Source organism: Zea mays, chromosome 1, assembly GCF_902167145.1.
Source record: "Zea mays cultivar B73 chromosome 1, Zm-B73-REFERENCE-NAM-5.0, whole genome shotgun sequence".
NCBI lineage: Eukaryota > Viridiplantae > Streptophyta > Magnoliopsida > Poales > Poaceae > Zea > Zea mays.
Window position 1 is genome coordinate 52,896,696 of NC_050096.1, and position 25,589 is coordinate 52,922,284.

A 25,589-nucleotide genomic window follows, 5' to 3' on the forward strand; every position below is an offset into this window, starting at 1 on the left:
ATAGGGACTATGAACGAACGATGAACGATCGAATGATCAAACGAACGATCGGAATTTCGACAGCATAACGGCAGGAAAAAGATTATTTGGACGAACGAACGGACGAACGATCGGACGAACGAACCATGAACGATCAGACGAACGAACCATGAACGATCGGACGAACGAACAAACTAAGAACAGAGGGGACGAACGATCGAAGAACGACCGAACGATCCTTGTGCTAGTGTGTGCTTGTGTGGGAGGTGGAGTGGGCGTGTGGGGGGAGTGGAGAGAGTTGCCATGAAATGGCTTGGGGTGGGATGAGAGGAGGCCCTTGCCCCTCTATTTATAGCCATGGTGGGGGATTAGGGGGAGGGATGAGAGGATTAGTGGGAGATTAGCATGGATTTGTCTTATATGAGTGTAATTAGCTTGTAGAGCTCACCGTATGACACCGGAGGCACACGTATACATATGAGCATGAGGAAAGTTATGAAGAAAATATTTGTAGGGACTTGAAAAATGATTCGGAAGGTATTTCTCAAGAAGAAAATACTTGGAGATATATCGGTGAAATATTTGGGCAGTATTTCTGGAAAAACTTGAAGGGGATCACTAGGGAAATATCTGAGCAGTATTTCTGGAAACAATTTGAGGGGGATCACTGGAGAAATATTTGTCAAATATTTTGAGGAGGATTTTGGAGAAAATATAGACCACTATATTTTATTTGTTGATATCAACTTGCAAACAAACATTTTGAAATAAAATTTGAAATTCATTTTGAATTTAGAGCGAGTTTGAGAAAATTTCAAGATTTGAATTTTTGGGATGCTACAGACCGGTTCCATCAAAACCTTGTATCCTTTAACATAATTTAAAATTTAAATTTAAACGGAACACACGTCTTCTGGTAATAAATTATTTTTAGTAATTGATAATGCAAGAGAAACTAATGATCAAAGAATACCTTGGAGAACTTCCTCAAATCCTGTTACCCCTTGGGAAATGAAATATAGGTAATACATGACACTTATGTTTTTACCTTGTAGCATTCTACATTTCTACTTCCCCTTATTATGCATGCTCCGTGTACTCCTTTATGCATATGTACTAACCGCTAGTTAAATGTAACTTGTTGAAGAAGGAATGCGGGCAGCACAACTTGAGGAGAATAGAGGATCACAAGTTAATGTTGCTGGTGATGACGAGGCACCTATGAGGATTGTCAAAAACTACAAGAGGCCTGAGGAGAGGATTCCTGCCGAGAGAGACCCAACTAAGTTTGTTGTCTCACCGATAACTGGAGAGCTCATTCCCATCAGCGAGATGGAGGAACACATGTGCATCTCACTCATTGATCCCAAGTACAAGGAGCAGAAAGAGAAGATGTTGGCTAAGATCAAGGAAACTACCCTTGCACCTGATGATGAAATTTCACGGAACATTGTTGGCCTTGCTCGCACTCGCCCTAATATTTTTGGGACCACTGAGGAGGAGGTGTCTAACGCCGTCAAGGCAGAAATTGAGAAGAAAAAGGTTGAGCAACCAAAGCAGGTTATTTGGGATGGTCATTCTGGTAGCATTGGGTGCACTGCTACTCATGCATTATCTCAGATTCAGGGTGGTGAGGAACAGTTTGATGCTTCCAATGTTGCTGGGAGACCTATTCCTGATCTAGCTCCACTTGTCCGACCTGGCATGTCGCTGCCCCCGACCTCCTCAACCACTTCCTCTTGTTAGAAACAACCTCCTCAGCCACTTCGCTGGTGGCATTGTCAAGAATCGCTCAGAGAGTGATGCTCCCTGCTGGGAAGCTGATGTTGTGGATGAGAGCGAGGAAAGAGAGGTAAAGAAGGTGAAATGCTGATGCGGTCGACGAGAGATCAGATTCAGAGTTGCTGCCAATGGTTATCTTGTGAAGCAGCCAAGCCTAATTATTTATGCCACATAACCTGTGCTATTGTAATGTGCCACATGCTTATATTTGCAATAAATAGCTCTAGGTGGTCAGCTTTGTCTGCCGCAATAAGCAGTGTATCGATATTGTGGTTTTGAATTGTTTGGATCTAAATAAAGTCTTGTGTTCGATACAATTTGCATATCCAAAGAACTCTGCTCTGGCCTGCTGAAAACACAATAGTGGCAAATGGCCAAACTGCAGCAGTCGCTGAAGTAGGTGAGCGCATGAGCAGCATAGCATCTCTTGAGAATAGATGTATCAAGGAACCAGAGAAGTTCAGTGAAGCAGGGACTGCATCAGCCTTGCTTGATGATGCATGGAATGATAAGCATTACAATGATCAGCACAACACAAACTGCGGACAACATTAACTTGTGATCCTCCATTCTCCGCTAGTTAACTGTGCTGCATGATCAGTTAAATGTAACAAAAACATGGCTTGAGGTTAAATATTTTATGATTATATGAAAAACAGTGTTTGGTGAAGGTTGATATGGGAACTGAACTCAAAACATGTATGGATGAAAATTGTGTGCTGAAGAGAGATTTGGGTGTCTTGGCCAGAAGAGAGGTCGGTTAATAGTGGATGAAAATGATGATGAGCAACCTAAGAAAAAGATCATAATGGGGATGCACATTGAAGCATATAACCAAACGAGATTCAGATCAACAGAGAATTAATTTAACCTGGGGAAATCATTTGGGTTTAAATAACATGGGTCACTGAAACTGCATTACCAGGTAAAATACATGGTCATAAAAACTATAGGACAAAAACTACAGGACAATGGTCAAAACTCAGATTAGTGTATTTAATGTGTTCCTTGAAATGTGTAGGCCATCGATACCGCGTTGCAGGAGACCAACGCCAGGCTCCGCGCAGACTTTATGATGTTTTTTATTATTTATGCTTTGGATTGAATTTTCCTTGAACTCGGTGAGGATTTGTTAATTATTCATGATGTTATGCGTTCCTGTGCTTGAGAATTTCAATCTGACAGTCTGATGCTATGTTGAATAAAGATACATACCTGAACTTAGTTGGTTTCAGGACACTGATTGTATGCCAGTCAACTGGCTGTATGATCGTCCTGACAACATGAGAAGGAGCTACCTTTCAAATGATGCGTACAACATACTGGAGATGGATCACACTCCTGACCTTACACCAAGTGAGAATGAGGATCATGCTGTAAACGGATCTACTGTACTTGAGGGGCTCAAAAGTCTGCGCTTAACATCAGATCTAAGGTTATCTGGTTTAAAATACTTTTCCCTCAGGGTTCATAAATTCTAGAGTGAGATTCAACATGCAGTAGGCTAAGTAACTATATATTCACGTAGCAGTGCTTAGTCCTCTACTCATCCATAAAATGCAATTACCATGGTTAGTATCTGAGGTCTAAGTTTCTGTTGATGCTTCACTTGTAGGCAGAATCTATTGTAAACAGTGAAAGACCACCATATAGGAGTTATAGAGTATTTCAATCTGTAATTTCAATCTTACAGTCCGATGACCCTACTTACTAATAAGTAAATTAAGTTGTAAGTTCTTTATTTTATTTATTATGTGGAATTGTGGATCTTTTTTCCATTTTGTTTCCTAATGTGTAGGTATCACACATCCCCCTTTTTACCATATATTGTAGTTTTGGTCATCAAAGTGCAAACTTTATAGACATAGGACCAGGTTTTCCTACCATTTTGGTTCAATTCTTGTGTTTTGGTCACTGCTACACATTTTCATGTAATTTTAAATAACAAAAAAACATTTGTTCCTTTTGATTTATTTGCTTTTTATATGTTCTGCAGATGGAAGGTTTGGTGCAGGCACTCGATGAAGAAGAAAAAGAGCTTGAAATCTTGGAGAAAAAGACCTCAGAAGTTTATAGGACCTAAGCTTTGGCAGAACTTGCAACGACTGTTGACAAATTTGATGAGCTGCATAGCTTGTCTGAGAACCTTCTTGCTGAAGTGGAAAACCTTAAGTTGCAATTGCAATAAAGAGATTCTGAGATCTCTTTCTTGCGAAAAGAAGTTACAAAAAGCACTAATGAAGTGCTAACCACTGAAGAGAGCAACAAAAATTACTCATCTCAGCTATATGGTTTCATGAAGTGGTTAGAAAGAGAACTGTTGCAGTTCGGCATGCATTCTGAGAGTGCCAATGATTATTTACTGGAACACGTATTCTTTTGCATATATTTCTATTCAATCTTGTTAACGCTTTCTTCGCCATAACTTTTAGATTATAGTACTTCTTATGGCGGTGATGCTGCTTAAACTATGGGCATTGTGGATTTATTACTAGAATCTGTTGAGCTGTCTTACAGGCCTGGTTAGTATTAATGAACTTTGCCACTCATGTGTTGGGCATCTTGTAGCAGTTTCATGTCAAGCCGAACTCCTTCTCATGCAAAAGGAATGGGGCACAACAGAAGCCAAACTACTTCTGCCGAGATTTTATTTGGAGACGAGCAGCAAAATAAGGCCTTCGACTCTACAGAGAGAAGGTAGATGCCTCCCCACACACAATTTTATCTAAAAATTAGCATCAACCGAGATATACCGGAAGAATGCCTATAAACTTTATACCCCAATAAAAAACCCCAATACACACAAGCAATGAAAGAAGTCTTTTCATTTTATGTTTGAGCGACAAATTCACTAACATATCAAGCAACGAAAGAATTGATTATTGTATAATCAATTGACTAGAGTCCATTGTGATCATATAAACACTGCAAACTTGTTTGAATTGTGCATACTAATAAAACATTTCAATCATACCAATCATCATAAGGAAAAAATAATCACATGCATAATATTCTCAAATGTTATAACTGAATAGAAAAAAGAATCACATGCAAAATGTAAACTCACCAGACTACTGTGATGCTCCTCCTCTCCACTGCTTGGTCAGCGGTGTGCTGTCAGTTGTCCTCCTGAAGCCGGAGATGAACAAAAATGTATAAGAATTAAGAAGGAATATGCATAATTGATATGTTAGTGAATATGCATAATTGATATAATATAAATCCACTTTGATATAACAGAAATAGCTTTATTCTCAAATGTTATAACTGAATAGAAAAAAGAATCACATGCAAAATGTAAACTCACCAGACTACTGTGATGCTCCTCCTCTCCACTGCTTGGTCAGCGGTGTGCTGTCAGTTGTCCTCTTGAAGCCGGAGATGAACAAAAATGTATAAGAATTAAGAAGGAATATGCATAATTGATATGTTAGTGAATATGCATAATTGATATAACAGAAATCCACTTTGATATAACAAAAATAGCTTTATTCTCAAATGTTATAACTAAATATAAAAAAGAATCACATGCAAAATTTAAACTCACCAGACTACTGTGATGCTCCTCCTCTCCACTGCTTGGTTAGCGGTGTGCTTTCAGTTGTCCTCCTGAAGCCGGAGATGAACAAAAATGTATAAGAATTAAGAAGGAATATGCATAATTGATATGTTAGTGAATATGCATAATTGATATAACAGAAATCCACTTTGATATAACAGAAATAGCTTTATTCTCAAATGTTATAACTGAATAGAAAAAAGAATCACATGCAAAATGTAAACTCACTAGACTACTGTGATGCTCCTCCTCTCCACTGCTTGGTCAGCGGTGTGCTGTCAGTTGTCCTCCTGAAGCCGGACATGAACAAAAATGTATAAGAATTAAGAAGGAATATGCATAATTGATATGTTAGTGAATATGCATAATTGATATGTTAGTGAATATGCATAATTAATATAACAGAAATCCACTTTGATATAACAGAAATTTATTTCCTGCCAACTCTACTATGCACTCATACTATCCAGTAAATTTATTTCCTGTCAACTCTACTATGCATGTGAACACAGGTGTATGATCTGGCCACGATCTAATGTGTTGTGCTGTTTTCATACCTATACCAAACTGGTACTCTATTTACCCAAGCAAAAGAATGCAGAACCAACAATTTCAAAGTGCAGCACAATCCTCTTTGTATATGTAAGAGCTAGATCATTTAAATGTAAGAGACAAAGTTGTTCTCCATGTCAAAGAATGGAAAAAGTTTAGAAAATGTTGTAAGCCGCATCTCAGGAGTCATCGAGGAATAATATAGCAAAGCAGAAAAATAAATAAATAAAAACATGTATATGTAATCCCACTGTGCAAATTCAATGGCAGGTATTGTCAGCCTTCAACCCAGCTAATAAACCATTAGGAGAGATTCACTTCATGGGAGCATGAAAATTGTGGCATATAAACTTATTTAAATTGCAGATGCCACACTTAACATTTTCTCGGCACTTGTAAAGGCGTCTTAGTAGGATAACACCTCTGTTTTTTTACTAATGGCAACTGGTCTCAAGAAAGCACTTGCACCATAGATCGAATCACTGAAATAGAAGTGGCTCCCTGCCGACCTTTATATGCAGAGGTTAGCTTCCCACGCAAATGACATGAAACCTTCAGATAACATATTGCTCCTAATATTTGGTTCTTCCTTGCTAAATACTGTCTCAAAAGAACTTTTTATATCCAGTGGGGAACATTTTATAACCAGAAAATACGGACCGCTTCAAGTAGCAAGGAATCTAAACTGATTTTTAGTTCTACTCCAATCACAAACATAAGTCTAACTAATTCTTACTTCTCCAATCGCAAACATAAGTCTACTATCTATGTAAACTAACCATGGTACATGATATCACAATTTTTCAAAACAAAAGACTTATCTTAGGCTACATGGGCAAGGACCTTTATATGCAGTACCCACTAACAAAAAAATTAAAACCCAAACTGCTCATGTTATACAAACTGCTCATGTATAACCAAAAGACTTATGATAACTCCAAAAGAAAAAATGGTCTGCCATCAGTCTCAACAGCACTACTACTTGGTGGGGTGCAGTGCCTACTTGAAACCCTACTGCTGGTTCTCTCTGTAAAACCTATCTTAGGCTACATGGGCAAAACCTATTGAAAGTCGCCTAGAGGGGGGTGAATAGGCAAATCTGAAATTTATAAACTTTAAGCACCACTACAAGCCGGGGTTAGCGTTAGAAATATAATCGATTCCGAAAGAGAGGGCCAAACACAAATCCCAAGCAAATACTGAGAGTGACACAATGATTTGTTTTACCGAGGTTCGGTTTTTGTAAACCTACTCCCCGTTGAGGTGGTCACAAAGACCGGGTCTCTTTCAACCCTTTCCCTCTCTCAAACGGCCACCTAGACCGAGTGAGCTTCTCTTCACAATCAATTGGGACACTTAGTCCTCACAAGGACCACCACACAATTGGTGTCTCTTGCTTTTATTACAAAGATCTTAGGAACAAGAAATGGGGAAGAAGAAAAGCGATCCAAGCGCAAGAGCTCAAAAGAACACGGCAAAACTCTCTCTTCTAGTCACTATTGCTTTGAGTGGAATTGGGACTTGGAGAGATTTTGATTCACTCTATTTGTGTCTTGTATTGAATGCACTAGCTCTTGTATTGAATGTGTTGGCTGAAAACTTGGATGCCTTGAAGTGTGATGGTTGGGGGTATTTATAGCCCCAACCACCAAAGTGGTCGTTGGGGAACTAAAAGGGAAATAGGCTTACACCTTTTCCTAAATGATTTTGGTGGTTGAATTGCCCAACACAAATAATTGGACTAACTAGTTTGCTCTAGATTATAAGTTTTATAGGTGCCAAAGGTTCAACACAAACCAATAAAAAGTCCAAGAAAGGGTTCAAATAAAAAGAGCAAAAGACCACCGAAGGCAACCCTGGTCTGGCGCACCGGACTATCCGGTGTGCCACCGGACAGTGTCCGGTGCACCAGGGAGATCAACTCCAAACTTGCCATCTTCGGGAATTCTGGGAGCCACTCCGCTATAATTCACCGGACTGTCCGGTGTAGCACCGGACTGTCCGGTGTGCCAAGTGGAGCAACGGCTACCTGCGCCAACGGTCGTCTGCAACGGCTACAGTGAACAGTGCCGACTGCGCGCGCAGAGTCAGAGCAGGTGCCAGAAGGTGCACCAGACAGTGAATAGGACCTGTCCGGTGCACCACCGGACTGTCTGGTGGCCCACTTGTTAGAAGCTCCAACGGTCGAACCCTAACGGTTGGGTGACGTGGCTGGCGCACCAGACAGTGTCCGGTGGCACACCGGACTGTCCGGTGCACCATACGACAGCAGCCTTCCCCAACGGCCATTTTGGTGGTTGGGGCTATAAATACCCCCCAACCACCACTCTTCAAGGCATCCAAGCATTCACTACTCCTCATTCAATACAAGAGCAATACACAACACTCCAAGACACAAATCAAAGCCACCGATCGAATCAAAGTCCACAATTCAACTCTAGTTCTTAGGACTTGTGAGAAGATCGGCTTGTGTTCTTTTGTTGTTCTTGTTGCTTGGTTGGCTTTCTTCTTTCTCTCATTCTCATTCTCAAAGCCTTGTAAGCAAAGCAAGAGACACCAATTGTGTGGTGGTCCTTGCGGGGGTCTAAGTGACCCGGGAAATCAAGGAAGGAAGCTCACTCGGTCTAAGTGACCGTTTGAGAGAGGGGAAGGGTTGAAACAGACCTGGTATTTGTGACCACCTCAACGGGGAGTAGGTTTGCAAGAACCGAACCTCGGTAAAACAAATCACCGTGTTCATCCGCTTTATCTCTTTGTTGATTTGTTTTCCCTCTCTCTCGAACTCAAATTTAATTCTAACGCTAACCCCAGTCTCTTCTCCCTACACGCCACAACAAAATGGTGTAGTGGAGAGGAAGAATAGAACTCTACTTGACATGGCGAGGACCATGCTCGATGAGTACAAGACTTCGGACCGGTTTTGGGCGGAACCAATCAACACCGCTTGCTACGCCATCAACCGTCTCTACCTTCACCGAATCCTCAAGAAGACATCTTATGAACTCCTAACCGGTAAAAAGCCCAATGTTTCATATTTTAGAGTCTTTGGTAGCAAATGCTTTATTCTTGTTAAAAGAGGTAGAAAATCTAAATTTGCTCCTAAGGCTGTAGAAGGCTTTTTACTTGGTTATGATTCAAACACAAGGGCATATAGAGTCTTTAACAAGTCCACTGGACTAGTTGAAGTTTCTTGTGACATTGTGTTTGATAAGACTAACGGCTCTCAAGTAGAGCAAGTTGATCTTGATGAGCTAGATGATGAAGAGGCTCCGTGCATCGCGCTAAGGAACATGTCATTGGGGATGTGTGTCCTAAGGAATCCGAAGAGCCTCCACATGCACAAGATCAACCATCTTCCTCCATGCAAGCATCTCCACCAACCCAAGATGAGGATCAAGCTCAAGATGATGATAATGAAGATCAAGAGGAGCCACCTCAAGAGGAGGACAATGATCAAGGGGGAGATGCTAATGATCAAGACAAGGAAGATGATGAGGGTCAAAGGCCGCCACACCCAAGAGTCCACCAAGCAATACAACGAGATCACCCCGTGAACACCATCCTCGGCGATATTCAAAAGGGGGTAACCACTCGATCTCGTGTTGCTCATTTTTATGAACATTACTTCTTTGTGTCTTTTATTGAGCCATATAGGGTGGAAGACACATTAAGGGATTCGGATTGGGTGTTGGCGATGCAAGAGGAACTCAACAACTTCACGAGGAATGAGGTATGGCATTTAGTTCCACGTCCTAATCAAAATGTTGTAGGAACCAAGTGGGTCTTCCGCAACAAGCAAGATGAGCATGGTGTGGTGACAAGGAACAAAGCCCGACTTGTGGCCAAGGGATATTCACAAGTCGAAGGTTTCAATTTCGGTGAAACCTATGCACCCGTAGCTATAGGCTTGAGTCAATTCGCATATTACTTGCATATGCTACTTACCATGGCTTTAAGCTTTACCAAATGGACGTGAAAAGTGCCTTCCTCAATGGACCAATCAAGGAAGAAGTCTATGTTGAGCAACCTCCCGGCTTTGAAGATAGTGAGTACCCTAACCATGTCTATAAACTCTCTAAGGCGCTTTATGGGCTCAAGCAAGCCCCAAGAGCATGGTATGAATGCCTAAGAGATTTTCTTATCGCTAATGGCTTCAAAGTCAGAAAAGCCGATCCTACTCTCTTTACTAAAACAATTGCAAATGATTTGTTTGTATGCCAAATTTATGTTGATGATATCATATTTGGGTCTACTAACAAATCTACTTGTGAAGAATTTAGTAGGATCATGGTTCAAAAATTCGAGATGTCTATGATGGGGGAGTTGAAGTATTTCTTAGGATTTCAAGTCAAGCAACTCTAAGAGGGCACCTTCATTAGCCAAATGAAGTACATTCAAGACATACTCACCAAGTTTGGGATGAAGGATGCCAAGCCCATCAAGACACCCATGGGAACCAATGGGCATCTCGACCAACACACGGGAGGTAAATCCGTAGATCAAAAGGTATACCGGTCGATGATAGGATCTTTATTCTATTTATGTGCATCTCGACCGGACATTATGCTTTCCGTATGCATGTGTGCAAGATTCCAAGCCGATCCTAAGGAAGTTCACCTTAGGGCCGTGAAACGAATCTTGAGATATTTAGTTCATACTCCTAAGTTTGGCCTTTGGTACCCCAAGAGATCCACTTTTGATTTAATTGGATATTCAGATGCTGATTGGGCCGGGTGTAAAATTGATAGAAAGAGCACATCAGGGACTTGTCAGTTCTTGGGAAGATCCCAGGTGTCTTGGGCCTCAAAGAAAAAAAATTTCGTAGCTCTTTCTACCGCCGAAGCCAAGTATATTGCCGCAGGCCATTGTTGCGCGCAATTGCTTTGGATGAGGCAAACCCTTAGGGACTATGGTTACAAATTGACCAAAGTCCCTCTCCTATGTGATAATGAGAGTGCAATCCGCATGGCGGATAATCCCGTTGAGCACAGCCGCACTAAGCACATAGCCATTCGGTATCACTTTTTAAGGGATCACCAACAACGGGGGATATCGAGATTGCTTATGTTAGCACCAAAGAACAATTAGCTGATATCTTTATCAAGCCATTAGATGAGAAAACCTTTACCAAACTTAGGCATGAGCTAAATATTCTTGATTCTCGCAATTTTGATTAATGTTTTGCACACATAGCTCATGTATACCTTTGATCATCTCTTTCATGTGCTATGACTAATATGGTTTCGAGTGTATTTCATGCTAAGTCATAGATTGAAAGGGAAATGAAGTTCTTCGGCGAAGACAAGGCTTCCACTCCACTCCATCGAATTATTCATCTTTCGTCGTCACTCCACAATCGCTCTCCATCGAATCATTTTTCAAACCTACTTCCCTTTGAGGTGGTCACAAAGACCGGATCTCTTTCAACCCTTTCCCTCTCTCAAACGGTCACCTAGACCGAGTGAGCTTCTCTTCTCAATCAATTGGGACACTTAGTCCCCACAAGGACCACCACACAATTGGTGTCTCTTGCTTTGATTACAAAGATCTTAGGAACAAGAAATGAGGAAGAAGAAAAGCGATCCAAGCGCAAGAGCTCAAAAGAACACGACAAAACTCTCTCTTCTAGTCACTATTGCTTTGAGTGGAATTGGAACTTGGAGAGATTTTGATTCACTCTATTTGTGTCTTGTATTGAATGCACTAGCTCTTGTATTGAATGTGTTGGCTGAAAACTTGGATGCTTTGAAGTGTGGTGGTCGGGGGGTATTTATAGCCCCAACCACCAAAGTGGCCGTTGGGGAACTCTGCTGTCGACGGACGCACCGGACAGTCCGGTGCGCCAGCCACGTCACCCAACCGTTAGGGTTCGACCGTTGGAGCTCTGACAAGTGGGGCCACCGGATAGTCCGGTGGTGCACCGGACAGTCACTGTTCACTGTCTGGTGCGCCATCTGCGCCTGCTCTGACTTCTGCGCGCGCAGTCCGCGCACTGTAGTTCACTGTTCACCTTTTGCAGACGACCGTTGGCGCTATAGCCGTTACTCCTCTTGGCACACCGGACAGTCCGGTGAATTATAGCGGAGGGCATTTCTAGAAACCCGAAGGTGGCAAGTTCAGAGTTGATCTCCCTGGTGCACCGGACACTGTCCGGTGGCACACCGGACAGTCCAGTGCGCCAGACCAGGGCAGTCTTCGGTTTTCTTTGCTCCTTTTTATTTGAACCCTTTCTTAGACTTTTTATTGGTTTGTGTTGAACCTTTGGCACCTGTAGAACTTATAATTTAGACCAAACTAGTTAGTCCAATTATTTGTGTTGGGCAATTCAACCACCAAAATCAATTAGGAAAAGATTTTAGCCTATTTCTCTTTCACCTATCTTAGGCTACATGGGCAAAACCTATCAGCAGGAGATGGAGCGAGGCACGAGAGATGACGTACCTTTGGTGGAGCCGATGAATGCCGCTGGCTCAATAATCCGTGGCGCGCTTGAGTAGAAGCACTGTCACTGCACCTCCGTGTCTTCTCTAGGGATGGGGGGAAGGGAGGTGGTGGCGAGGGCGAGGTGTGTGGAGGCAGACGCCTCCACCTTTGCTCGGCTGGGGCGGTAAAGTCTGAGCTGTTGATTGGGCGGCGAGCGAGGGGCAGGATCTGAGAGGTGAGGATTTAGGGTGAGTGTCGTTGGTGGAATGGAGGAAGAAAGTATAGGGCATAACCCAGCGCGCTCCCATCGATGGAAGGTGAGTGTCGTCGGGGAAGGGGATCGCGGGGGCAACGGAGTTGATTGCGGGGGCGGCCGCGGCGACGCCATGGATGGAAGGGCACACTGGGGAGGCGCGATTTCTCCGTAAACCAACAATGGAAACCCTTGCGCGAGCGGTAATTGCGGGCTAGATTCGGCCGCGGGCGGGGCTGGATGCGGCCTCGGGACGCGGGCTTGGCGGGCGGGAGGGATGCGCGGCGGTGCGGGGCGCTGGAAGGGACGCGGGCGGAGCTGGATGCGGCAGGGACGCGGGCGGGGCTAGATGCGGCAAGGACGCGCTGGATGCGGCAGGGACCGCGGCCGACAGAACGTGCACCGGCTGTTACTGTGGACGCCTACGTTAGGATTATAATAGTAGTAGAGATAAGAATATTCTCTGTTCGAACTTTCGAAGTTGTTTAGTTTTATGTCCCTCGACCAAACACGATTAAGGCCTTGTTTAGTAGAACTTCGCTCTATAATTCTCTATCTTTGAGAGTTAATGCTATAATAGAGTGATTTCAAATGATTCTCAAGTAGATTTATTTAACGAAAACCGTTTGGTAAATTGTGGGTGACGTGATTTCTGAGGGGTTGGAGTGTGGGGAGCAGGTTAGAAGCATCGAGAAGCATATTTTTTTTAGCTCACACTCTCTAGTACAAAATGGAGCAACTCAGTTTTTAGCCGTTTAGCTTTCTAAAGTGATTATCGTTGAGACCAGAGGTATGAGAGCTCCACCAAACACCCACTAAGGTCCGTTTGGGACAGCTCCAGCTTCAAGAAATTTGGTGAAGTTAATGAAGCAGGTAATTAGATGCTCTAGAAAATCATGGAGCTAGAGCTGTAAGCCTTTAAAAACATTTATAGATCTCATTTTATTTATTATTAGATTAAAAATATTTTTAAAAGTATTTATATTAATATTATAAACTATAGTTCTGCACTGGAGCTAGAACCTAAAGCTGTCTGAAGCCATCCCAATACACCGGGCCGTTTCGTTTCGCCTGGCTCGACAACCAAATAGGAGTCAGGAGAATCCCCGGCCGCCCGTGCCTTTCCGCCTCACCACACGAGTCACACGGCTCACACCCACACCGCGCCGCACCCGTCCCAGCACCCAACTCAACCGCTGCTATCAGCTCCAGATCCGACCGCCTCGATCGGGACGCGAGCATCTCCATAGCGACCAACCGGCCGCCGCGGGTGACCAACCCAGCCGCGCTTTCCCCCGTCAGATCCCCTCCTAGCCAGCCATGGCCGAGCCCCGTTCCGCCCTCCGCCCGCATTGCCACTGTTAGTGCCATGGCCACCGCCTGCCGGAGCCCGCTCGTCTGGCTCTTCGCGCTCGCCGCCGCGCTATTCTTCCTCTCCTGGTACCTCCTCCTCAACTCCGCCGCGGGCCCAACCGCCGCCCGCCGCCCCAACCAGGGGCTCCGCCTCGGCGGCCCCGGTAGGAAATGCGACCCCGCGGAGGCGCTGCTGCGAGTGTTCATGTACGACCTGCCCCCCGAGTTCCACTTCGGACTGCTCGACTGGAAGCCCCCGGGCTTCGGCGGCGGCGTGTGGCCCGACGTCAGGGACGGCGTGCCGGACTACCCGGGGGGGCTCAACCTTCAGCACAGCATCGAGTACTGGCTCACCCTCGACCTCTTGGCCTCCGAGCAGGGCGCGCCCACGCCCTGCGCAGCGGCGCGGGTGCGCCACGCGGCGGACGCCGACGTCGTCTTCGTGCCTTTCTTCGCCTCGCTCAGCTTCAACCGCCACTCCCGGGTGGTGCCGCCCGCGCGGAACAGCGAGGACCGCGCGCTGCAACGGAGGCTCCTCGAGTTCCTCGCCGCGCGGCCTGAGTGGCGCAGGACCGGCGGGCGGGACCACGTCGTGCTCGCGCATCACCCCAACGGTATGCTCGACGCGCGCTACAGGTTCTGGCCCTGCGTCTTCGTGCTCTGCGACTTCGGGAGGTACCCGCCCAGCGTCGCCAACCTCGACAAGGACATCATCGCGCCCTATCGGCACCTCGTCGCCAACTTCGCTAATGACACCGCCGGATACGACGACCGGCCGACGCTGCTCTACTTCCAAGGCGCCATCTACAGGAAGGATGTGAGTATACCTTGCTAATTACTCATCTCGTCGAAATTGAATCTTTGTTGGATTAGTCGCATCTAATTTAATAATAATAACGTCAGCATGCCTCTTTTGCTTAAAGAACTCTGTTTTCCAAGTGTTCTTCCCTAAAAAGAATTGAGAATGTTTGCCATGCCCATGTGGCACGTGCACTCCTTTTCGTTCCGCAGCTCCTACTAGTAATGGCTAGCATGGCCCTTTCCCTCTGTGTGCCACTTACTTTAATTTGCACTATTTCTGGCCACTAGGTATGCACTGATGGAAATCGATGTATGCTTCCTTATGAATTGGAGCGTTTTGCCCTGCCTATCAGTAACTAGTCCAGCTCATACGTAGGCGATCACTTCTCCCGGTCCTATGTGACCACGATCAGCGTACTTGGCTCTGCCTTTTCGCAACAAGTTCAGTAATACATAAGTAGTAATACAATTCAACAAGTGATCTATGTATCATGTAAACATTTCCATTGACAATCAAACGTGGATTATGATGAGGACATCATCCACTATTACCCGTTGGCAAAGACGTAATTGACCCAGTTGGCCCAATTGTAGTCGGACGGTGACCGTGTGAGCCTCAGAATTATCCCACCTCGCTTAACTTGGAAAGAGGAAGCCACTTTAGAAGGGAGAGCCACTCTTCCCCCATTGGACTAGTCCTTTGGGACGATTGGGCCTTTCCCTGAGTTGGGTGTGTATAATGAACTGTTGGGCTCCGAGCAACCCTAATTTGATGGGCCTCGGCCAACCCCACCTAGGCTGGGTGTATCATCTGGTATCAAAGCTAGGGCCCATTTTAAGAAGGTGGGAATGATGAGGACATCCTCCACTATTACCCGTTGGCAAAGACGCACCCAATTGTAGTCGGACGGTGACCGTGTAAGCCTCAGAATTATCTCACCTCGCTTAACTTGGGAGGAGGAAGCCACTTTAAAAGAGAGAGTCACCCTTCCCCCATTGGACTAGTCTTTTGGGGCGATTGAGCCTTTCCCTGAGTTGGGTGTGCATAATGAACTGTTGGGCTCCGGACAACCCTAATTTGATGGGCCTCAGCCAACCCCACCTGAGCTGGGTGTATCAGATTAGCTATCAGGACGTGGGTTGTAGTGATTGGCATAAGACATTAGGCTCTTTGAGTAGATGAACCATGGAAAATTGTATGCAGTTCACATATATATTTGCTATTCTACTCACAATTTTCATTGCGCAATGTTGTAGGGTGGTTCCATTCGGCAAGAACTGTATTACCTTCTGAAAGACGAGAAAGATGTGCATTTCTCATTTGGAAGTGTAGCTGGTAATGGGATCGAGCAGGCAACACAAGGTATGCGGTCATCCAAGTTCTGCCTCAACATTGCAGGTGACACTCCATCCTCCAACCGCCTCTTCGACTCCATTGTCAGTCACTGTGTTCCCGTCATCATCAGCGATGAGATTGAGCTCCCGTTTGAGGATGTCCTCGACTATTCAAAGTTCAGCGTCATAGTACGTGGCGCAGATGCAGTCAAGAAGGGGTTTCTAAAGAGCCTGATCAAAGGGATCAGCCAAGAAGAGTGGACACGCATGTGGAACAAGCTAAAGGAAGTAGAAAAGCACTTCGAGTACCAATACCCATCTCAGACTGATGATGCCGTGCAGATGATATGGAAGGCTATTGCTCGGAAGGTGCCCTCTATCCGTCTGAAGATTAACAGACTACGGAGATTTTCTCGGTTTGATACTAATAGGACAGATGAAACTCTACCCAGTCCTTCTTGGCTACAGAATCAGGCTTCTTGATTTTTGGACTAGCAAACTCCAGCTTTCACCATGTTTTCAATCCTGCCGAAACAAGAGTTGATACTGAAGACCAAACCTTAATCGCATGACTGGGGGCAGATGTTACAGCTGCAGACATTAACGGAGAGTAAAGTTGAAACACTCTAGCATAACAGAATTACATATCCAATGGCACATCATTTTTCTTCATTTTTCTTACTTAAGATTCATCCAAAATGTCCTTGGCTGCAGACTAAGGACAATGAATTTTGTATGAAAAGCTGTACATTCTAGGCGGCAATATAATTACTGACCAGTTACAGTTGCTGAGCATTTTGGGTTGACGTCCACTAGTCTAAAGTCACATAGGGAAGGTTCTGCAGATGGAGAGAAGGGAGATGTAGGTTATTAGCTGGAGGATTGAGATCGGTATATGGCATTCGGATAGTCATATGCCACTAAGATAGGGGAAGTTAGATAATAGCCTCTCTTCCTCCACTTGTTTTACGGTTTCACAGACTGGTATGTTCAATTGTTTCCTCCACTTGTTTTATGGTTTCACATACTGGTATATGTTCAATTGTTCATCAAGTTCTGGTGCCCACTGGTTACCTTTAGAGCTGGTTTGGTGGACAGGGAAATAGAGGGGATCCACGGGAGAGGAATTCTTTCGCTATTCAATTTTAAATAGAGAGGGGATTCTTCCCCATTGAGCCCCTCCATTTCTCTGTCCGTGGGATTAAGGTCTTGTTTCGATACTCTAGTATTCACCTTAATTATTGAGATGGATTGGGATGTAAATTAGTTTAATTTACGTTTTAATCCACCTCAATACATTTGGATTGGGTGAATATTAGAGTAGCTAAACAAGGCCTAAGAGGGAGAAAATACCTTACTATTCAAAATGTATGATGACAAGGAAATTGGAAGGAACCGAGAGTCCTCGATCCCCTCCAATTCTGTCACCAAACCAGCCTGTCCCTGCCAAGTTTCGAATCTGGCCAAAGAAATGGCTTCCAGTTTTTCTATCTGGTCCAAGAAATGGCTCTCAGAGTGTCAAAGCGGAGGAAGTGCAGAAATGCTCGATGGAGTGCGGTGGCTGTAGAAAGAAACGAAGAGATCGATTACTTTGCTTTAGATGGAGTACATTGGCTATAAAAAAATGGGAAAATTCTCTGTGCTGCTGCAATTTTGTTCAAGTGTTCTATCGCTTTGCTTGGAGATGGTGTTCTTGGTCGACATATAAGTAGGTATAGGTATAGCCGTATAGCTGAACATTTATAGAGCAAGAATTTTGCACCTTGTCAAGTTATATCACTATTACCAGCAAATGGAAGTGTGGACAAGCTGAATTTGTATCCTGTACTGCCAATTTGAGACTGCCTGATGGCAAGGTAAACACGTCGTCCTTCGGCGAGAAACGCGATGCTAATCGTGTTTTCCATAAATGATAAGGATTATTCATTACCAATGGATGGAATTTTCCCCCTTCAAATTTGTGATCCTCTTCAAGATGCAAAAAACCTGAAAAACGATATCAAACAAGACTTCAACACTTCTGTCGCCTCCTGTAGCAGCGCCTGCATTCTGTAACTATTTGTTTTTTTTTTCTTCCGAAACGGAATAGCAGAATTGTATACAGGAAGCACAGCACCCAAGGTGGAACAAAGTTTTTCCTTGCAATCGCATATATAAGATAGTAGCCATCAGCCCATCTGCTTCCCAGAAACGAGCAATGCTCAACGTTAAAGTGATAGGAACAATTTATGGTTGTGATGAGTTACCATGTCTGTCCTAGCATTCAAAATGCTGACAGAAAATATGGTTAGAATCGGAACCTGTCTAACCAAAACGCGCACCTCACGGTGGATTCACAGTTTATTGTACGGGAGGACCAAAAGAGGCTCTATGAGGGGAAATGTACAGACGGTGCAGCAGTTCAGACACGGACACCATATTCAGATATTTTGTTGATCCTTTCCTGCAAGGCACACCTCTGGTTCTTCAAATCGGAGGCCATGGAAGCCACCTGATGGACGAAACGAAACGAAACAGTATTTTAATCGGCACTTGACACAAGGGCAAAGATATTCTATGTGCAAATCATGTACTCACCTCTGCTCGCAGCTCGAGAGATTGCCTGGTTGGAATGGTTCTTAGTCTATCCATCAGACCTACAGTCACAAAAGTAATGCATGCAGTTATAAGATGTGATGTGAACAATCTCAAGTGTTCTCTGATTTCGTGTAGATGATGTTTCAAATTTAAGTTGCAAATAACAAGAAACAATGAACCAAATGACCTGAAGAAATATAGTTAGTACCTGCAGCTGTAGATTCTGCTTTGTAAATGGAACCTATAAGAGATTGTATCTGCTTCCCAGTAGATCTGGAGAGAGAGGCACAGGCAATAATTTTTACACTATGTTGGTGACAAACCATTATTAAAGAAACAGTAACAGACATGGGAAAAGACTTTTTCCCATTGAGACCATGTAAAAATACCTCAGATCAGTTCGCCCACGCTGCACATCGCTTTCACCGATAGCTACTTTGTCAAGAGTGTATTTTGATTCTTTCTTCAAGTTCTGAATAGATGTTTGGTACTCCATCATACTTTGCTCGGCATCATTCAGTAAATCCTGGCAAGATTTTGGTACACAAGTCAGATGCACTCATACGCAATTATGACCTCACTGGACTGGCAAAGTTCCATTTATCCCATGTAAATCATTCTAATGATTCTTACATGAGCAGAGAAAAGTTTCAACACGAATAAAACCACATTTATAAGACTATACCTTCTCAGTCTTTAAACGGCCAAAGGTATTGCGGTATAAAAATCTTCGAGGGCCTGGTGGTACAATTCATCACTAAATCAGTATCAAAATTTGAAAAGCAACAAAACAAGTATGCACACCATTGTGAAACCAATGTCACCTTTGTGTAATTACTAGAGGAACTATTCGCAGGGGATGCTATACACATTATGCATACAGAGTTATAAAAGTTAATTCTTGATAAAGCATGCAACATTACAAAAGTTAGTTCTTGATAAGTGCACTGTCTATTAGTAATTGTTGTTCTTAAACATGTTTTGGCTGGTACATTTGTCAACTGTTTCATGTGCTATCTCCACTTAATTTCACGAAACATTTGTCCAAACAAAGTTGAACTCTCAAATCACCATTTGCCAAGGTCTGAACCATCCAACTTAATTTGAGATGACTGATGAGCAAATAAGATTATGCCAGTTGCCAGATACACCTGGTTGATCTTACATCCATCTCAGTATCTCACTTTTGGTTATTCAAGAAAAAAATCTCACTTTTGGTTAATTATGTCCAGATTATATGTAAGAACTCAACTGGAATGAAAAATGAATAACCCAAGTACTCGAGTATATCTACAATTCAAAGCGATAATCAATCAATGAGGCAGATACAGCGTGAACCCTGTAGACACTAGAATCAACAAGACATAGCGATAGAAATATCAAAACAAACTTTTGAAAGCTTCCAAAGAGGGACAATACAGCTTTGCAGAACAATTTGATAGTTTAAGCATAAAACGTAGTATCATTTGCTGTTACAAGCACAAGCTAACAAGCAGTTACATATTGCAACTGCAATTAAAACTAATCTTCTCACAGCGACTTGATAATGCATCTGATCCAGAAGGCTTTGCATTATTAGCTCGAGGAAACTACTCCCTCCATAAAAAAAGTGAGTTCTAGATTGCACTCAGACTGATTACTAACCATGAGAACATAATACGAAAACTTAAAACATTAAATGTGCAAGTTAGAGATAGTATCAATGCCCGAAACAAAAAAAACATGTATAATTCCCTTTTTCAGAATTATAGGGCCTAAAGCTTTATGGTTTTCTTTACTCATTTGTGCTTCAAAACACCAAGCCCTTGACAAGTAGTTGGGAGTTTTGGACACTACAGCAGTACAGCTATAACTACAATTCACTACACTTCCAAATCTCATATTGTCCAGCAAGTACAGGAAAAAGATCTATAACTATTCGTTAACATAGAAATGCAACTAAAAGGAGACGTTTAAAATCAATTGAAACAATATTTCAGCATAAAAAAGTAAAAAATATTTTCTTATAAGTTATTTTAAAAATATCATAATCTGTGACAAAAGGAATACCATAGTTCCAATCAAATTGCAACTAAAACAAATACTCCCAGTTTTCCACCATTCTCTGGATTCAGATTCACAGAACAATGCACGAGTTTAATGTTCCACAAGTTCACATCTTAACCCCTTCATCAGGTTAATTAACTTAGATTCAACTCACGTGAGCAGCACTGCTGCTATGTGGCACCATGGACGCAAAACCAGGATGTTTGGACTTTGGAGTCAGGGTCCTTGGAACAAATGCACATATACCTGCCATCACAAACCTCCGGGTTTTTTTCTCCTCCAAACAAATGCGTGTGTGTTTGTGGGGGGGGGGGGGGGATTGATTACAACCAATGTTACCAAGTCTAGTTGATCATACTATCATAGTCGCCATGGGACCAACCAGGCGACAGTCAGATTAGGCGGTCCTAGTCATCCCCCATATACCAAGTATATACTAAAGTTTTAGAGTACAAATCAAGCATGAAGATAACTCTAGGGTGGTGGGTGCATGTAGGGTTGCAAATTGAGCTGAAAAACATTAAGCCATCCCAGATGCAGCCCATGTCATAAGCTTCCCAGCAATTCCATTCTGTTTCTAGTCGTCTGACTAATTGGACGACAAGAAAACTAATCGGCCTAATTGAGTCATGGCCCCTTGTCCAGTCCAGGATAACTAGGATGATTAATCACAATAATCCAGACAACTTGATAACACTGCTTGGAACATAAGACTAATTTAGTGCTGAGGCATTTATACCCAATTGAACACTAGCTTTTCAATAAGGTCTATTTGCGAAGAGTGGCAAGAAAATTGAACTAGTCACCTATTTGAGAACAAACCAAAGTGTAAATCTCAAAACAGCATTAAAAGAAAATGCAGAATTTGATAATCTATATTCCATGTTCTCAATTGAGTGCAAATCAAACAAAAAAGCAACTAAAGGTGACATTCACTGTGAACTCATAGCAACTACTATCACATCACATGACACATCCTGTTTAATTGTTTCAGACATCACACCAATCACGTCTAGAAGAAATGAAATAAGGTGGAGATACGAACCTTAACAGTGTTCGAGAAAAAAACTCAACAGGAAAAGGTCCTGTAAAAACACACTTCACAAGAAGTAGAAGGCCAGGTTATATATTGGCTAAAACTATGTACTGGTGCCACTGAGTGCACTTGAGCCTGGACAATGGCTGGTGTGGAGTCTTACGACCTGCCTGAAGTGCTCGTGTTCATGGCATAAATGCGTACTTGCATGTTGTATCAGAGCTGTTTGAGTTACTTTACTACGTTACTTTCACTGTAATGGAACTAATAATCAACTTCTTGAGAAGCAAGTTTTTTTCAAGATTGTTTCTTGCTAAGATTTATATCCCACCATTTTTTTCTCTAAAAGCTGCAGAAATGGAAAATAATAGGCATGTGAAAAAGATGTGGGAGTACCTTCCATGAGCGCAAAAACATTGCCATTAGAGCATATCTAGGAGTTTGGTATAGTTACTTGCTAAACTAATAGATCTAGCAAATTAACAGAAGAAATAGCAACCTTAAATTTTGTCCTTCTCCAACAGTATTCTGTAATAACTTCCTAAACAATTTTGCATAGGGAACTCCGAACTGTTTCTAACCAACCAAACCTTTTTTTAATAGTTTCTTTGTCTCTTACTGCTTTCTCATTTGGAATATTTTATTTTTCTTAACTTACTCATGTGTACAATTTACTCCGATCTCCCAAGAATAACTTTGGACAGGGAGCAGATGCAGAGTTCTTCTCAACCACGGAAACTTACGAGTTGGAGAGGATATTTGGCAACCTTTTATTTTTAAGGAGCTCTTTTACCAAATTATTGGAGGACACTTTTTCCCTTTTTTCTAAAGAAATAAAATAGGGAAAACTCCTGGAGATGCTCTTAGTTATTGTTTTATCCAATACAAAGTAAGTCAAAACTAAGTTAAAACTTGGAATTTAAGATTAATAATTACTCGTTTTAGTCATGAAATGATAATGTAAGTTTGGATCCATTTATTATATATTATCTAGGAATATAGAAAGCTTTATATAAGTCTGCTGAATTTTGTGTTAATTGGTCTTAACCATCTCCTGCTAGCTACCACATGTCAGCATAGATGTAGTAGTGTGGACTGTGGAGAACCAGGGTGTCAACTGTCAAACTAGGATGCCAAATGTGGCCAACTTTGTAGTCTGGTTTTAGGATCTGCCAGACCATGTTATTTCATCCAATATTCTAACATTTTAACAGAATCAATCCCCAATGTTTTCATTCACCTTCCTATTGGAAACAAAAAAAAAAACAATTGTACCATTACCCTAATGATATGTTTAAGAAAATATAATTCAGGAACTATAGGTTCTCCTGATCATTTCCCACAGGCACAACAAACAAATGACAGTAAGGTTAAAAAAACAGAAGTGTACCTCTGAACAGAATGAATCCTGCAACAGTGGCACATCCAATTGCCTCCGCCTGATGCTCTCTCACAAGAACCAGAGCATCCGCAATAGTTCCTTGAATGAAAATAAGAGCAGATAGAGGTTTCAGGACCATACTAGGAGACAAATGCATCCTGGGATACATATAAAAAAACTCACCTTTAATGTTCTCCACAACTGCATCCTCATAAGCTTTGTATTGTGACCACAGCCCTGGTGTGAAACTCTACAAGGCAACAGGAAGAATGTGACAACAAAAGAACAAAAAATAATGGATCTTAGGGCCTTAGGGGAACTGCAAGTTTCTTCTCCGCTAATCCAACAACATCTAAAACGAATATTTGTGGGACCTTTCTCACAATACAGATAAATGAGACATCAATGGATAGGTTCTATAATTTTCTCACTGCAAATGAAACAGGATGATTCAAACAGGATTAACTTAGTTAAAGAAAAGTCTAGAACACAGAAAAACGTAACTGTAGTTCCAACACGTATGAACCAAGCCCGCAAGTAATGCGAAATACAGATCATTTCAACCGAAATTAAGGATACCAAATACTGCATCTGAGATGAAGAAGGATGGGCACGAACACGAATCCAATAGTATTTTTTTTTCCTATGAGGTGCTAATAAGGAGGGAACGAGACCTGGAGCTTTCGGGGAGGCCACGAGGAGGGGGAGGCAGATTCCTCGCCTTGCGCCGGCGTGTGGCCGGGATCCGGGGACGCCATCGCCTCCGCTGCTGCTCGTTCTCCGGCTACCGAGATGGGCTTGAAGGCGTTTGCTCGCGGACCTCTGTTTCCTTCTTGCCAGTCCTGCCTTCTTTTTCCCTGAGATGAGAGGATTCTTGGGCGTAGCCCATATTGAGATGGGTCAAAGAGATGGCCCTATCGGTAGGCCTGGTAGTGGTAGCCCACGGACTAACCTATGCCTTTATTTGGTCCTTGTTGTGATGCACAATGGACTGGATACCAAGTTACCAACCAGTTGGGCCGTTCCACAAGAAACACAACCACCTGCCCCATGTGCCTGGACGAGGTCGCCGGTGGCGGCGCGGAGCGCGAGATGCCGTGCAAGCACCGGTTCCACGACCAGTGCATCCTGCCGTGGCTGGAGATGCACAGCTCCTGCCCCGTGTGCAGGCACCAGGTGCCCACGGAGGAGCCGGCGGCGGGGCAATTGACGGTGGCAGAGGCTCAGGTGCTGAGTCCAGTGGCAACGCGCGCGGCGACGACGGGGTAAGCGGCGGCTGGAAGAGGCGTTGGTTCTCATGGCCATTGGGCGGGCTGTTCTCGCAAAGATACGGGAACTCCTCGTCCTGATACAGGCGTTGGACAGGAAGCCAAGGAGCATCCCGATAAAAGCAATCTTCCTTATCTGGGCGCTCGTTCAGTCAACCATACGTGCAAACCAAGTTTTCCTTCAAACTTCATGCAAATCAACTAATAAAAATTATAAAAAAAATCTCAAAAAATTATAGATATATCTCATTGTCTAATCTATATCTGTTTAAAATTTTAAGTTTAAATTCATCATATGTTAGGAGATATAAAAAGAGAAAATTCTGAGATAAAAAATGAAAATTATTTCAGAATTTTCTCTTTTTTATCTTTTAATATATAATAAATTTGAACTTTAAATTTTATATAGTGGTAGAGTGATCAATGAAGTATATCTATATTTTTAAATTTTTTTGTGTCTTTTGTTAATTGGTTTGCACGGAGTTTACACGGAAGCTTGGTTTACACCTGATACATTGGCATTAAAAATCGAAAATTCAATTTATGAACTATTGTGCGTGGAAAAAACTGAATCACCAAATAACATGAAAAAATACGATATCAATGGGTCACGAAACACATTATATCATAGACATAAAGTGTAAATGTATTATTTAAGTTGCCAAACATATAAAAATGCTCATCAAAGGCATCGTGTAGTTCCATACAGCAAAAGGCCTTCTCATAAGCTAAATTTTTACCTCCAAGCTCACTCATGCAAATGAGCCAACAAAATAAAACTAGCAAGAGTCCATTCGTAACCTCACAAAATTTGCCTTATGAAGGGCCCGTCCCCATCCACGTCATCAACACTAATTGATCGCCAAGATCTTGATGACAAATGATGCACCAATACGATGCAAGGCGACGATTAAATTCCTTGACTTGCAGACCTTGAGCTTCTTCGCATGATCTATGGCAAAGCTAATTGCTTCCTAAGTCGACTCAGTATCAGATGCTTTCGCTGTAGCAGCGAGAAGTATCAAGATCAGGCCGCTCACAATCATGTTGTGCCTGGATGGACACTCATTGTTGCAAGTCCAGTTAAAATTATCATCAGTCTTCAATTTTGGGACCATAGTGGTTATCACTAGAATTGTTGGCCTGTACTTTGCCACAAGCCTTGTTGTTGTGCCGCCCCTTGTGAGGACCAAGATGAGTGATGCATTAGAGATGTTGGCGGTTTGAACCAGTGACGACGCCAA

The 25,589-nt window shown here is 42.9% G+C and overlaps 2 protein-coding genes across 2 annotated transcripts; one reads left to right on the forward strand and one right to left on the reverse strand.

The window, feature by feature from the left end:
- Positions 1 to 13,746: 13,746 nt before the first annotated feature.
- LOC100216694 (Exostosin family protein) lies at positions 13,747 to 16,831 on the forward strand. The gene is made up of 2 exons (NM_001143100.1): positions 13,747 to 14,718; positions 15,960 to 16,831. Exons 1-2 carry the CDS (start codon positions 13,918 to 13,920, stop codon positions 16,518 to 16,520), a joined length of 1,362 nt encoding a protein of 453 aa, NP_001136572.1. The 5' UTR covers positions 13,747 to 13,917; the 3' UTR covers positions 16,521 to 16,831.
- A 1,338-nt stretch (positions 16,832 to 18,169) lies between these two features.
- LOC100276044 (Uncharacterized conserved protein UCP022280) lies at positions 18,170 to 23,924 on the reverse strand. Its single transcript, NM_001363290.1, has 8 exons — positions 23,752 to 23,924; positions 23,261 to 23,327; positions 23,087 to 23,176; positions 19,300 to 19,352; positions 19,004 to 19,140; positions 18,823 to 18,887; positions 18,615 to 18,673; positions 18,170 to 18,528 (listed from the first exon to the last, which is right to left on the reverse strand). The coding sequence occupies exons 1-8, from the start codon at positions 23,833 to 23,835 to the stop codon at positions 18,439 to 18,441; spliced, it is 645 nt and encodes a 214-aa protein (NP_001350219.1). The 5' UTR covers positions 23,836 to 23,924; the 3' UTR covers positions 18,170 to 18,438.
- Between the last annotated feature and the right edge of the window lie 1,665 nt (positions 23,925 to 25,589).

Coding starts and splice junctions, on each gene's coding strand:
- LOC100216694 (NM_001143100.1), top strand. CDS start 13,918: ATGGCCACCGCCTGCCGGAGCCCGCTCGTCTGGCTCTTCGCGCTCGCC. Junction 14,719..15,959: donor GCGCCATCTACAGGAAGGAT/GTGAGTATACCT, acceptor GCAATGTTGTAG/GGTGGTTCCATTCGGCAAGA.
- LOC100276044 (NM_001363290.1), bottom strand. CDS start 23,835: ATGGCGTCCCCGGATCCCGGCCACACGCCGGCGCAAGGCGAGGAATCT. Junction 19,353..23,086: donor AGGATTCATTCTGTTCAGAG/GTACACTTCTGT, acceptor TTGTACCACCAG/GCCCTCGAAGATTTTTATAC. Junction 18,529..18,614: donor CTCTCGAGCTGCGAGCAGAG/GTGAGTACATGA, acceptor TTCGTCCATCAG/GTGGCTTCCATGGCCTCCGA.